This window comes from Python bivittatus, unplaced genomic scaffold, assembly GCF_059951505.1.
Source record: "Python bivittatus isolate LINGU-HERP-01145 unplaced genomic scaffold, Pbiv_v1 ctg000510_np1212, whole genome shotgun sequence".
NCBI lineage: Eukaryota > Metazoa > Chordata > Lepidosauria > Squamata > Pythonidae > Python > Python bivittatus.
Genome location: NW_028277081.1, coordinates 950,652 through 963,007, shown reverse-complemented (window position 1 = coordinate 963,007; position 12,356 = coordinate 950,652). Strand labels below are relative to the sequence as shown.

Genomic DNA, 12,356 nt, shown 5'->3' with positions numbered 1-12,356 from the left:
GGACCTGCGGGGGAGAGGAGCGAGCGTGCATCTGGCGCAATGTGATAATAGCAAAGACGAACCGACGCGTTTCAGGCACTTTAAACGATCTCGACAGTTTCTATAACAGCACCCCCCAAGATCACTCTAACTGGGGTTTTTATGTTGCCATCGAGCGCGTGGTATTTCACAACGTGCGAGCGGCTGTCTTTCTACCCTGAGGAGCACGCGCTCAAAAGCATTTTATTCATTTTATGAAGCCATAATGTTCAACTGGGGTAACGCAACGGAATGGAGAGGGGGAAAGGAGGGAAGAGAAGCAGGGCAACGCAATGCATGGAGGCTTCACCGTTTCCCACTTCCTTTTCACAGGAGAAACCTGGTTGGACCCACACAGGCACAGAGCCAGGCGACCTGGTGGCACCTATGCTTTAACAGCAGAACTGACCGGGAGCCAGCTCACGACAGCCCGGAGCGCTACCTTTCTCAGACAATGCATAATTAATTTATTCACCAGCAGTGCAAGAGGAAGGATGCAGTGCAAGAGGATGAAGGTGCAACAGGGATGAAGGTGTGGAAAGCAGGGCGAGGCGGAAGGTCCTTGGTGTACAGTCCATTAGAGACTTAAAGGCTCAGCCACACTTCGCATTGTGCCAGGAAACAAATGCAATTAAGAGCAGAGATATGCCATCCAACGGCAAACTTCCAGTTGTGCACTTTAGATTAACAGAAATGTCTAGACCAGTCTTTCTCCACCTTGGCAAGTTGAAGAGGGGTGGACTTCAACTCCCAGAATTCCCCAGCCTGGTGGAGAAAGACTGGTCTAGACTGTTTGGAAAAGCAGCTCCAGAAAGGGATAAACTCTACTTATCCAAGATGGAAGTTAACAAATGCATAGCAATGAGAAGCTAAAGCTTGTTCTCCAAGACATCACTAAAGATGACCAAAGAAACATCTGCAGAAGGTGCCTCCAAGCTGCTGCTGGTTCCCTCCTTCCAGGAGAGTACAGCCACATCAAAAATAGATCCAAGGACAGAAATCCAAGCTAATGGCCCTTTTCTCTTATCAGGATTACGTTGCTGATCTCCTGATTGCCACCTATGTGGGAACCAAATATCAAATCCTCACTTTTTTCTGCCTCCCTGCACTCGCATGAGACAGGGTGCAAACTGTAGGCCATTCAAAGCCCCCTTCAAGCCCAGATATTCTCCCTGAAATCCATGGAAGATAAGATGCAACTTTGTGGCACACCTCAGCAGCGCCAAGAAAATAATAGACATGCCAACCTCCAAAGTTCTCAAAGTTTTGAGAACTGGCATCACACCAAGAATAAAGCCCTATCAGCCATTTTGTGAGTCCTTTCGAATTTACAGTGCCCAAGGAAGACTTTTATTAAAGCCAAAATGGGTAGAGGTTATCACAGCTCTTCTGCTACTGCAAAATTACTATTATCATCTCCTGCAACTCAGTTTTCCCCCAGATCAAGAGGATAAATAAGGCAATCTGCTTTTTTTGTGTCCTACTCAGGCATACCACATTGACTTGGCATGTTCTAACCTGCGTGTGCACACACATACCCACACTCTTGAATTACTCATCAAGTAAGTCTTGGATAGCAGGACGGTGCCTAGAAAAGCGGCTGGAAATCTGCTGGGGGGGGGGTCCACAAAGACAGCTGGCATCCCACATGACAGGAAGAGGTTGAGTTGAGCTGTCAGCCATCGCATGAGTGACGAGCTTTCTTTTACTGGAGGCCTTCAAAGAGAGGCTGACGGGTCCTCTGTTGGAGATGCTGTGCAGGAATCAATCCTGCACTGATCATGGGGTTGGACTAAATGACCTTTAGGATCTCTTCCAACTCCAGGGTTCTATTCTCGGGAAGAATCTAAGCATAGGTTTTATAGAGGAGCAGCTCTGCTAATTTTTTTTTTTTTAATTCCAAATCTTAATAAAGTCTGGCGCTTTAAAGACCAACACATTTATTATTGCATCAAGTTTTGCGATTCATGGCCCCCTGCACGAAACACTAAGAAAGGAAGAAGGTGCATCATTTAAGATCAGAGGGACAGGGTTTTTATCTGTAGAAGAGGCTTCTAGTTCTAGACAGGGAGAACGGCAAAAATTCAACGCAACCCAGGTTCCCAAACAAATGAAAAGAACGCTTGCTGGTTTAAAACGGCCCAGAGTCACTCTGCAGTGAGATGGGCGGTGACAAATTTGGAATCAATCAATCAGGCATGGGGGGAGCAGCAAAGTTTGAAATTATCCAGGATCGTCTGAGCAAAGTGTTACTTTAAAAAAGTGCTATCTGAATGGAAAAAATATTGCAAAGACAGAGAAGATTTAAAGATGGAGAGGGGTGTCAAGACGGGGAGGGGTCCAGGATAGTTAAAGGATCTGAATATACTTATTGATTTATTAGATTCTTGTCCTATCTTTACCCTGTTGCAGTCTCCAAATATCTGAATGGTCCTTACTGAGAAGGATGTCTGGGAGGGCAAGACTGGAACAAATGTATTGAAATTGTAGAGAAGTTGACTCTGGTTAAATATTCCGTGGAACTTCTGATAGTAAGAGCTGTCAACCACTGGAACAGCCTGCCTCATGAGCTGGTCTGTTCCCCTTTACTGGAAGTCGTCAAATAGATACTGGACAGCCATCTGTCTGAAACGTCTTAACAGATCCTGCATCAAGCAGGACTAAACGATCTATGAGGTCCCTTCCAGGATGAGCAATCTATGATTAAACCACCATGCAAACACAGAAGTACATCTAAGGCTTTCCACCTGAAGACCTTTAATTCTATTTGACTAGTGGAGAAGTTTGCCCAGCTTTTAACTCAGAAACAAAAAGTCAGGGTGCCCTAAATAGGAGGTGAAAATCAGCAGAAAACTACACACTTTTAATACATATAGCGGGACTGAAGCTGTTTCTGGAATTGAGCATTTTTCTGTTGTTTTTTATTCTTAGTTCATCAACATGCAAATTGGACAAACCTGCCAGCTTCTGAAAACACATCTCGCTGCAAACACACCTCCTTTCCCTTGGTTATAAGAATTAAAGCAGATGAGGAAGGAGTAGAAATTCCAGCTTGGCAAGGACCTCATTTAATCAAATTAGTGATAAATGGCTTAATGTGCTATTGATTAAGCAACAGAAATGAGCAGTTCAATTTTTCATAAATATCATGTTCAATAAAATGTAAGATTGGGCCTTTCATCATCAGTGAATCACTAAGGTCACCGGCTCAATATTGCATGAGTGATAACTTCTCTCCAGCGACCGCACAAAATCCTGACAACATTTCAAATTGTAATGAGATACGTAAGTCACTAATAATGATATTTTAACTTCCATTCTTATTACTCAAATTGAAGACAAAATTAAGCGGCTCATCGTGCCATTCAGGGGATTAAGCACGTTCATTTCACATCTCAATCATTGGGTCCCATCTTTGCAAGATGTAATCTATTACAGATTAAATAGCTTTATACTGGCAAATTAGCAAAGACATGATTCAGCTCTTGTCCTCTTTCCTAAAGCACAACATTTAGTGACCTGTCATTCCCCAATTAGCCAGTCCTCTCTAGAACTAAATCTGTTCTACAAATGTGTACTATACAAACAATATCCTAGGAACGTTGCTTGTATCAACCCCAGAGACCTGCCAGAAATGAGGAAGCCCACCAAAGGGCTGGAGATCTGTTCCCAATCTTTGGGTTTCATCAGAATCAAGGATAGTCTGCTCAGAATTCCTAGATCGCCCAGAATTCTTCAAAGCCATCAGCCATATTAGTCGGGAATTCTGGGAACAGGCTGCCTCTCCAGCAAACAGATCAGGTCACGACTAGGAAGAGGGTGGGGTGAGTAAGGACATGCATACTCAGGGCCAGGTCAATGGCTCCCAGCAAGACCAGAAAACAGAATTTGATGACGAAACTGGGGGGTGGCAGGGTGGCAAATTCACTTAAAAACCCAATGGGAACACAAAGAGCCTTGTTTTTATATTTTGACCACTAGCAGGCAGCGCATGATTGATTGCATTATATTTGGAACTTGTTAGGTGTACGCATCCCCAGATTTTACTATGGGGTTACACACATTTGATATTATACAAAACCTCATAAAATGACAGCTTGATATAAGATAATATCTATGCCTCTCTGCCTGAGAGCTTAAGAAAAGTGTATAAATCTTTCTAAAGATAGATTCTTTTCATATGCCAAAGTTTATTCATGGGGGAAAAAAATAAAACACCGTGGATGTCAGTAGGACAGAAGGGGGAAGGCAGAAGATATTCATCATCCTGGGAAACCCAGCATTGACCATTGTGTAGTCTAGGCAGAGGGAAACTCTGCACAACGCATTCCCAGACAAAGAACATCTCCCCAAAGTCACAACATCTCACCCATCTTGTCTACGGTAACATATGCTTATTTTACCAGCATATGTTCTTGCTTAATTCTGGTGGAAATCTCTGAAGGATTATTCTCCTGCCCCTTCAAGGGCTATTGGCAAGAACCAGCTTTTTGCCATCTAATCTCCTCCTGGTCTGTTTGACTCTGCTCCCATCCTCACTAGTAGGAGTTGGCAGTCAAACAAAGCTGGAGAAAATAGGTAGGAGAGAAGGGCACACGGTCAGGGAGACCGGGCTGCCAAACTGCTGCGGATTTAATAAAATAATCATTGCAGGATTTGTTTTTTAAATAGTTCGGGGACGGGAGAAGCAATTACTTGAGATGCTTGCCCCAAAGCCAGCATTCAAAGCTGAACGTGCCTGGAAGGCCTACCTTGGTTCGGTCTTGATTTATAAGTTCCCCAATTAAATGGTCTGTCATAACACCCTTATATTTTGAAAGGACACTGACAAGTTCCATTTCTCAGTTCACATATATTTCACATTTTCATCACTGCTGGCAAATCACTGGGGAATCATGCAAATGAGCCCTCGCTGCTTTGCTGCCAACACCACCATCTTTCCCATTTAATAAACATAGTTCTGGGTTTCTCATGTTCTGAATGCAGCCAAAATTAATAACTATAAAGAACATCATCTTGACAAAACATTTGCCTGTATGTGCTCCTGGACAGATTTGATCCTCTGGGAAATAAGTGACTTTCCTATTTATTCATTTAGCTTGGTTTAGTTAAAGGATTTCCTAACCTACCTTTCAAACCTAGCCTGGGAAAATGTCTTTTAAGAAAGTCATAAAATCACAACAATCACAACTAATTAAGTAACATTATATTGAAGAACATGAAGCACAGCCTCAAATAGAAACTATTTTTTAAAAAAAAATCTACTGGGTTCTTTTAAAAAACATTATAGACGAAGCCATGCATAGTTCCCGGGGGAAGAAATTCCAAAACCGGGGGGCCACCCAAAAATGAAATGTGGCAGAATTAACTATAGCAGAAGCAGCTTTTCACAGGAATCAATGACTTAGTATCATGCCTTTCTGTTCTTATGCTTGCGTGAATGAAGCCCCCTTTTTGAAATTCTGAAACACTGGTGGCTGGAAAGCTTAAGGCATGCCAACAAAACTCCTAGAGCATTTTATGACTCAAGATGAAACTGGAAAATTTACATTCAAACTCCACCATAGCTATATCAAATATCATAGAGTGGGAAGGGACCTAAGAGATCATCAACCCCAACCCCCTGCATACTGGATTCACCACACCATGTCTGACAGATGACTATCCAGCTTCTGTTGGAAAACCGGTGGGGTAAGTCTCCTCCTCATGAATAATTATTACAATTCTACCCATTCAATCTGACTTTCTAAATATCAGGCCACAAAGAAGATACTGTCAATCATTTGTATGGGTTTTAAAAAATATATGTTTCATCCAAGGACTAGAAACTGGAAGCCACAATCTCCATTTGAAAAGTCCATTCCCTTCTTTATAAGGCTAAGATGGAACTGTGTTTTCTAACATGAACCGTACTGCAACATTCAAGCACTTCACCTAAAACTGAACAGGAATCTACTCCAGAATTGCTGTTTGCCGTCATATGCAATTGCTTGACTAGATCTGTTTATTCACCAAGCTGTTGTGAAAGCAAATGAGAAAAGGGCTGAGCATTTTAAGTATAGGAAAGATTTTTTACAAGGCTATCGATCAGAGGTTTTGACATGCCATGTTTTAATATCAATGCAAAAGAGTATCGGAGATCAATTGCCAGAAATTGGATTGTTGCTGTTATATTACTGGCACAAAAAGTTATCAACCCATCCAGAGCACTAAAATATGAGATCAGGATTAGAATGAGCCATTAGGTCAGCTGACAACATTTACCTCTTTTTTTTTAAAGAGAAAATACAGATCCATCTTTACCACAGATCTGATTAAGTTGGCTCTTACTTAGAAAACCACATTATCTATTAATCCTTAAGTATTTATAGGCTGGAGGGAGACCACATTTATATGCAGCTTCCCACTAACAACCCTGACAAATGTTACAATAAATAGCTATGTACAATCCTGCATTGGGGATTATTTTAATCCATTTCATTTCATTCCCTTTCTCATCAGATATAGGATCCATAAACTAATTTGTTTTGATTTTCTTGCATCATCAGAACATCCCAACAAAGTTCCTCAGGCCTCAGCCAATGCTGCAAACTTGTAGGAACCGAGGAGCGTTTGCACAGCATGTAATAAATGCATTATTATCAGAGGATATGTTTTAAGAGCCTACGTAATGACAGACTCTAGAAATATAGGGTAAGCTGGGATGGTAGTTTGCCTGGCATTAATATTGTGCAAATCATCTTCAGGCAAAAGAGTTCAGGTTGAAGGATGGCCAGGAGAACAAGAATACCAATACAGACTTAAAGAGAATTATGATTTGTCCTGTTTTTTTTTTAAATTTTGATACCAACCCTTTAGAATTTTTGCTACTATCAAGTACATCTCTGTAAAAGCTGCAAAATTTTGAGAGCTGAATAAAGGGGCCACATGTCTTTCAATTAGCTATTAACTCTGCAAAGGAGACTATTCTGCACTTTTAGGCAAAATGTTAACACTGATTATAGAAAAACAGAGTTTAGGGCCATTCCAATTTTATTTTTCCCTCAGGCAAACCACATTTAAAATGATTGCTGTGGAAGAGCCAAGCTGTAGATCTGCTTAGACCAAGCTCCCAAACTAATTAATCCAAAATTTAATACCTAATACATTAACAGCCATTGTTTTCTCTACTTCCGATAACGCATTCAATTTCAGATATAAAAAGATGATTGCATACATACAGGCAACTGTAAACAAGAAGAGCAAAGACATACTGTATGCAGTTTGGGATTAAGGCTCAATTGTGAGTAAAAAGTAAACCAGTGTAACCTATAAAATCTAGACAGCTCACCACTGCCAAGCCAATAAAGCAAAACTATACACAGGAAATCTTAGAACTTTCCTCAACAGTAGTTTCCTAAAATAATCAAAGCATTTGTATATTTGGAAAGCACAGAAAGGAAGTGATGCCAAAAGGCTTGTGGGTTCACTGTTAGTTCCGTTAGTTTTCTCAGAAAGGTCTATAAAGTTAGCCTTTGTAATTATAATTTATTACGCTTATATGCCGCCTGACTCTCAGCAACTCTGGGTGGCTATGAAATGAAGCTTAGCAATAATGCATATTTTACGGCTATCTAAAAAAGATGTCAAATGTCACCACGGGATGGTTGTGGCACAGCTTTTGACAGACTGTAAAGAACTCCGCCACATACTTGCAGCCACTCCTTCTGAGCCACACTGGAGTGTCAGTGGCTACAATTCCGTATCATGGCTTTCTAGAGGACCACGGGAAAACCATCTAGTGATACTGTGACATCACCAGAAAGAACAAGGAAAGTTGTGTTGGTCCTTGTTTCATGGAAGGGGAAGAATGGGTGCAGAGAGCATTCCTCCCCAAAATTAAAGGCTGTGAATAAGGGGCTGCAGGAAATATGTTGGGCTTCTGCTCTGGCTTATTCAATTTTGGTTTAAAAAGCTTGATAGGAGATTTATGGTTGATAGGTGGTTTATGATTTAGTGCCACACAAAACCTCCCAACTGTAATTAACAGCAAACTAACGTTAACCAAATCACAGCTCTCTGAAGTGTGTGAACCAGCCAATGCAATTTGCTTCCTTGGTTCAGCTGGCACCAACTACTATTGATTTCTTCCCTCACAAAAACACAGATCTTCAATGAAGTCAAGTTTCTTATCTTCCACATGTCTTTTTCCTCCTGCATCATATCTGTTAAGTTATTTCATTACAATTGAAATAGTTGTCCTTGATAATGGAATAGGAATGAAGTTGATATTGTACAGGTCTTCCATAAACAAGCACTTGGCAAAGGATTTCTAGATGACTACGAGCAATAATCTTACAACTGTTCTTTTATCTCATACACACATCCCTCTCTTCCTTTACCACCACACCTCAATTTCTATTTTACCCACATTTCTTTTAAATGCTATATTTCAGGTTTAATGCACACCCAAATACACAAGGAACATATTTTGGCTCTAAGAGAATAGACAAACCACAAATTCTAGACAAATTAAAAGGAAAAAAAGTCCTTTTCAATTTGTCCTCTGCAAACAAGGCGTTTTATAAAGGCCTATGAACTGTTGTTATGTTTTTTTAATAGGCTGAAATGTGAAGGTTTGAGGAGCTGATGAGGCTGAATTTGGAGGTTAATTGAGTAGATATTCGCTGGGCCTTTGTGATAACAGAAAGAAGATTCTAGACAGTTTTAAGAAAGAAAACTCCCTCTCCATTTGTCCTCTGCAAATAAGCCCTTGTTTTATAAAGGTTTATAAACTGTCCTTAGGGTTTTTTTTTTTTTTTTAATAGACTGAAACTTGAGCATTTGAGGAGCTGAGCTTGCCAGATTTGGACACAGCTTAGACCAGTGTTTCTCAACCTCAGCGACTTTAAGATGTGTGGACTTCAACTCCCAGAATTCCCCAACCAGCCATCTCTTGGTGATTTTGGGGTCACCCTGGGAGAATGGTTCAGTATCTTCTCATAGATGTGATGGGATGTATAGCAATTTGGGTGGGGTTCCCGTCCACCTCGTTTAGCCACTGTGCCGAGTGCATCTAACACCATATCCAGCTTCTTCCAACAATCATTTGGATGACCTGGAAGGGAACAGCTGTCTCCTGCTGTTGCCCACCATCAACGGCATGGTATACTGCCCCTGAATGTGGAGGGTCCGTATAGCCACCACATGAGACCAGGTAGTTCACGTCTGTCTTCCAGACAAGTCTTCAGTACCACCAGATTGCAAGATTGATGTCAGCCCTTCTAAATAGTCCAGATAAGAAGCAAAGCAATGAATTTTAGCTCTATCATTATTGTAAGGTTACATTAACAGAACAAGTCTGAAAATATTTCTCCCCTCCTTTCCTTTTACTCTCTGGAAATCCAGGGAGGGTCCCTTCTGAAACGCTTCCCACACCCCTTTTCCTTCTGTGGGCTAAGATACCTTTTACACACCGGTTGTCCAGTCTGCAGCTCTTCCTCCTGTCTCCCAAGGTCATTCCCACATACCATCACAGTAACCATTATGCCACTTTTGCTTTAAAAAAGGCATGCTGGCTGGGGAATTCTGAGAGTTTAAGTTTGCACATCTTAAAAGTCGCTGAGGTTGAGAAATGGTGCGTTAAAAATTTGTTGATATGATGGACTGAAATGGAGGAAGGGGGGTGAAAACGGTGCGGAGAAAGCTGGCGCATCCCTAAACATTCCAGAAGATAGTGAATAGCTGTGCCTGGGAACTAGTGGTCAGTCTGAGAAGATTTCTGTAAACAGACGCTGGCTAATAAACCTTGCTGATTGAACCTGAATGGTCTCCAGGAGTTCTTTGGGCTAGGCCTGACATCAATCTTCTCAGACTCATTTACCTTCAAGTAGAAGGAGTAACATCATGGCTACAGATCCACAGGGAGCTAATCTGACCCCGCAAATGTTGGCGGCCGCTCTACTACAACATCAGCAGCAAGTGGATGCGCCAGCTTTCTCCGCTTATCTCCAGAGCATTGCTCTGGAGACGAGAGCACCGTTTTCACCCCCCTTTCTCCATTCCAGTCCATCACAGTTGGCTCTTTGAGATAAGAAAAAAAAACTTGAAATAGCAAGACAGCGGATTGGGTGCAGTGCCAAAACAGCTGAACTAGAAACTGGGAGGCTGCAAGTTATAGGCCTCCCTTAGGCAGAAAAGCCGGCTGGGTGACTTTGGGCCCATCACCCTCCCTCAGCCCATCCCACCTCCCAGGGTTATTGCTGGGGGAAAATGGGGGGCAGGAGCCTCAGTTATGGCACCTTAAAGGCAGGATATAAATCTAATAATAAATAAAGGACTCTTTGGCAAGGTTTCCATTTTGACTTTTTTCTTTGAGCCCCACCGGCTCTTCCTTCCCACGCCTCTCTCGCATTTCGCTTTCCCCTCCTTCCTGGGGCTCCTCTTCCTCGGAGCCTCTTAGACCTTCTTCACTCCCTTGGTGGACCTGGCGCTCTTCCGCCCTTTCCAAGCCCCCCGCTCCATCTGCCCGGGATGGCGTGAGGATCCCTGCGGTGGGCAAGGGGGTGGACTCGATGACCTCTTAGGTCGCTCCCAAAGTGCCCACTGGAAAAACTTTCCCAGGCTGGAAAAACTCGGAAACAGAGGTATCTTCAGCTCTTGAGCAAAAAAGCGCGCGGCTCCTGCTTTACACACCCCAATTAGGAATATATTTTACCCAGATCCCCGCCCGCTTCTGTCCTGTCAATGACTGGCCGAACCACCGCCCTCGTCCGCCCCTCTCCCGCTCCCCTCCTGGCCCCGGCCCGCCCCCGAGCAGCTTCCCAGAGGAGGCCGGCGCCTCGCAGCGCCTCACCTCCCGCCGCACGTTCAGCAACGAATAATAGTCCTCATTGTCCGGTGCTTCATCGCCCGAAGAGGCCGCCGCCATCTTGCCGACCTTTTACCTCCGCGCGCACATGCGCCGGAATGAAAGCGGCCGCCCGCCCGCCCAGCCGCTCTAGGAAAAGAACGGGAGAGCAAGAGGCCGCCTCTCAGAGCGCCCTCCGCAGGCGAGATTACAAGCTCGGCGAGCCGCGGAGGAACTCTAGCGAGCGCGCGAGACTTAGAAGAGCGGCGCCTGCGCAGAATCGGAAAACCGGCGGCTGGCAGCGGCGCGCGCGCAGAAGCGATCGAAGAGGGGACTGCGAGAAGGACGGCCGGGAACTTTTGAAGGAGGCGCCGCGTGAGCTTTGGTGCGCATGCGCCGTATTTGGTGGCCCGCGCCTGAGACAGGAGGAAAACCCCGCCTACATGTGGGCGGGGCTACGCGCTGCCTGTCTTGGGGGTTGCGGAGCGTGGCGGCAGCTGGGGCAGTCAGCAGCGCGGAAAATGCAATAAATATGATATTTATACATAAATATATAATAATTATATATTTTGTATCTATATAAAATATTTAGTTATTATATATTATATATTAATAATAAGCCCTTGGGAAGGACTCAATAGATGGATAAAAATGCCAAATCCAGTCTAAACATCTGGCTGACTGTGCGATTAACAATCATAATATCACTGATGTCAAGGCAGACTTCCTTTGCTCAGGCTGAGGCTGCAATACTTTAATTTGGATTTCTACCTGGCGGGCAGGGCAGGAAGGATGGGGCAGCCTCCATAATTAACCAACATATGTGCCTATTAAGTATAATAAGTACCAGAAGTATACTAGAACAGGAAATAGCAACCTCGTACATAGAAGGAGAGCCATGTTGGTCTGTGGGGGCAAAAAATCGGGAGTCTGGGGGCACTTTTCCAATGGACAAATTGTATTAAAATAAAATTTGTCCGTCAGAAAAGGCAGAACCATTTCCTGATTTTTTTTTTTTTGCCGCTAAGTGGGAACCTTCACAACTAGATGCAGGACTGTGTTTGTCAACCTTGGCACCTGCGTGGACTTCAACTCCCAGGAATGCTGGGAGTTGGCTAGGGAATGCTGGGAGTTGAAGTCCACACTCCTTCAGGTTCCCAAGGCTGAGAAACACTGACTTGAGGTAAGTAAGCAGGGTCAGAAATGGATGGGAGACCACCAGGAGTTCCCAGACAGCAGGTGTGAGTCAGAAAAACATCTCAAAAGGAGCCCATCCTTTGGTGCCAGAGAAAACCACACAGAACTCAGCAGGAGAAGCTTTTCTTAAACTCAAAAGCCTCGGCCACGAGATTCTCTCTTGGACCAATTAACGAACCGTTCTTAAATAATGCATCCATTAAAAAGGGCTAAAATTGCTTGCGGCTGCATCCCCTCCCTGGCGTAAGGGGCTCGCGACTTCCATCCGTTCGTAGGTACGGTACTCGTTCCTTCTGAGAGAGGCAGCATTATG

At 43.6% G+C, this 12,356-nt stretch overlaps 1 protein-coding gene across 1 annotated transcript in view; it reads right to left on the bottom strand.

The window, feature by feature from the left end:
* DNAJC11 (DnaJ heat shock protein family (Hsp40) member C11) overlaps nt 1-11,004 on the bottom strand; it is a 56,234-nt gene extending 45,230 nt beyond the window's left edge. The window contains exon 1 of the mRNA XM_007425288.4: nt 10,853-11,004. Within this exon, the coding sequence (XP_007425350.1) occupies nt 10,853-10,927 (75 nt within the window). The 5' untranslated portion in view covers nt 10,928-11,004. The remainder of the gene's footprint in view (nt 1-10,852) is intronic.
* Nucleotides 11,005-12,356: the final 1,352 nt, after the last annotated feature.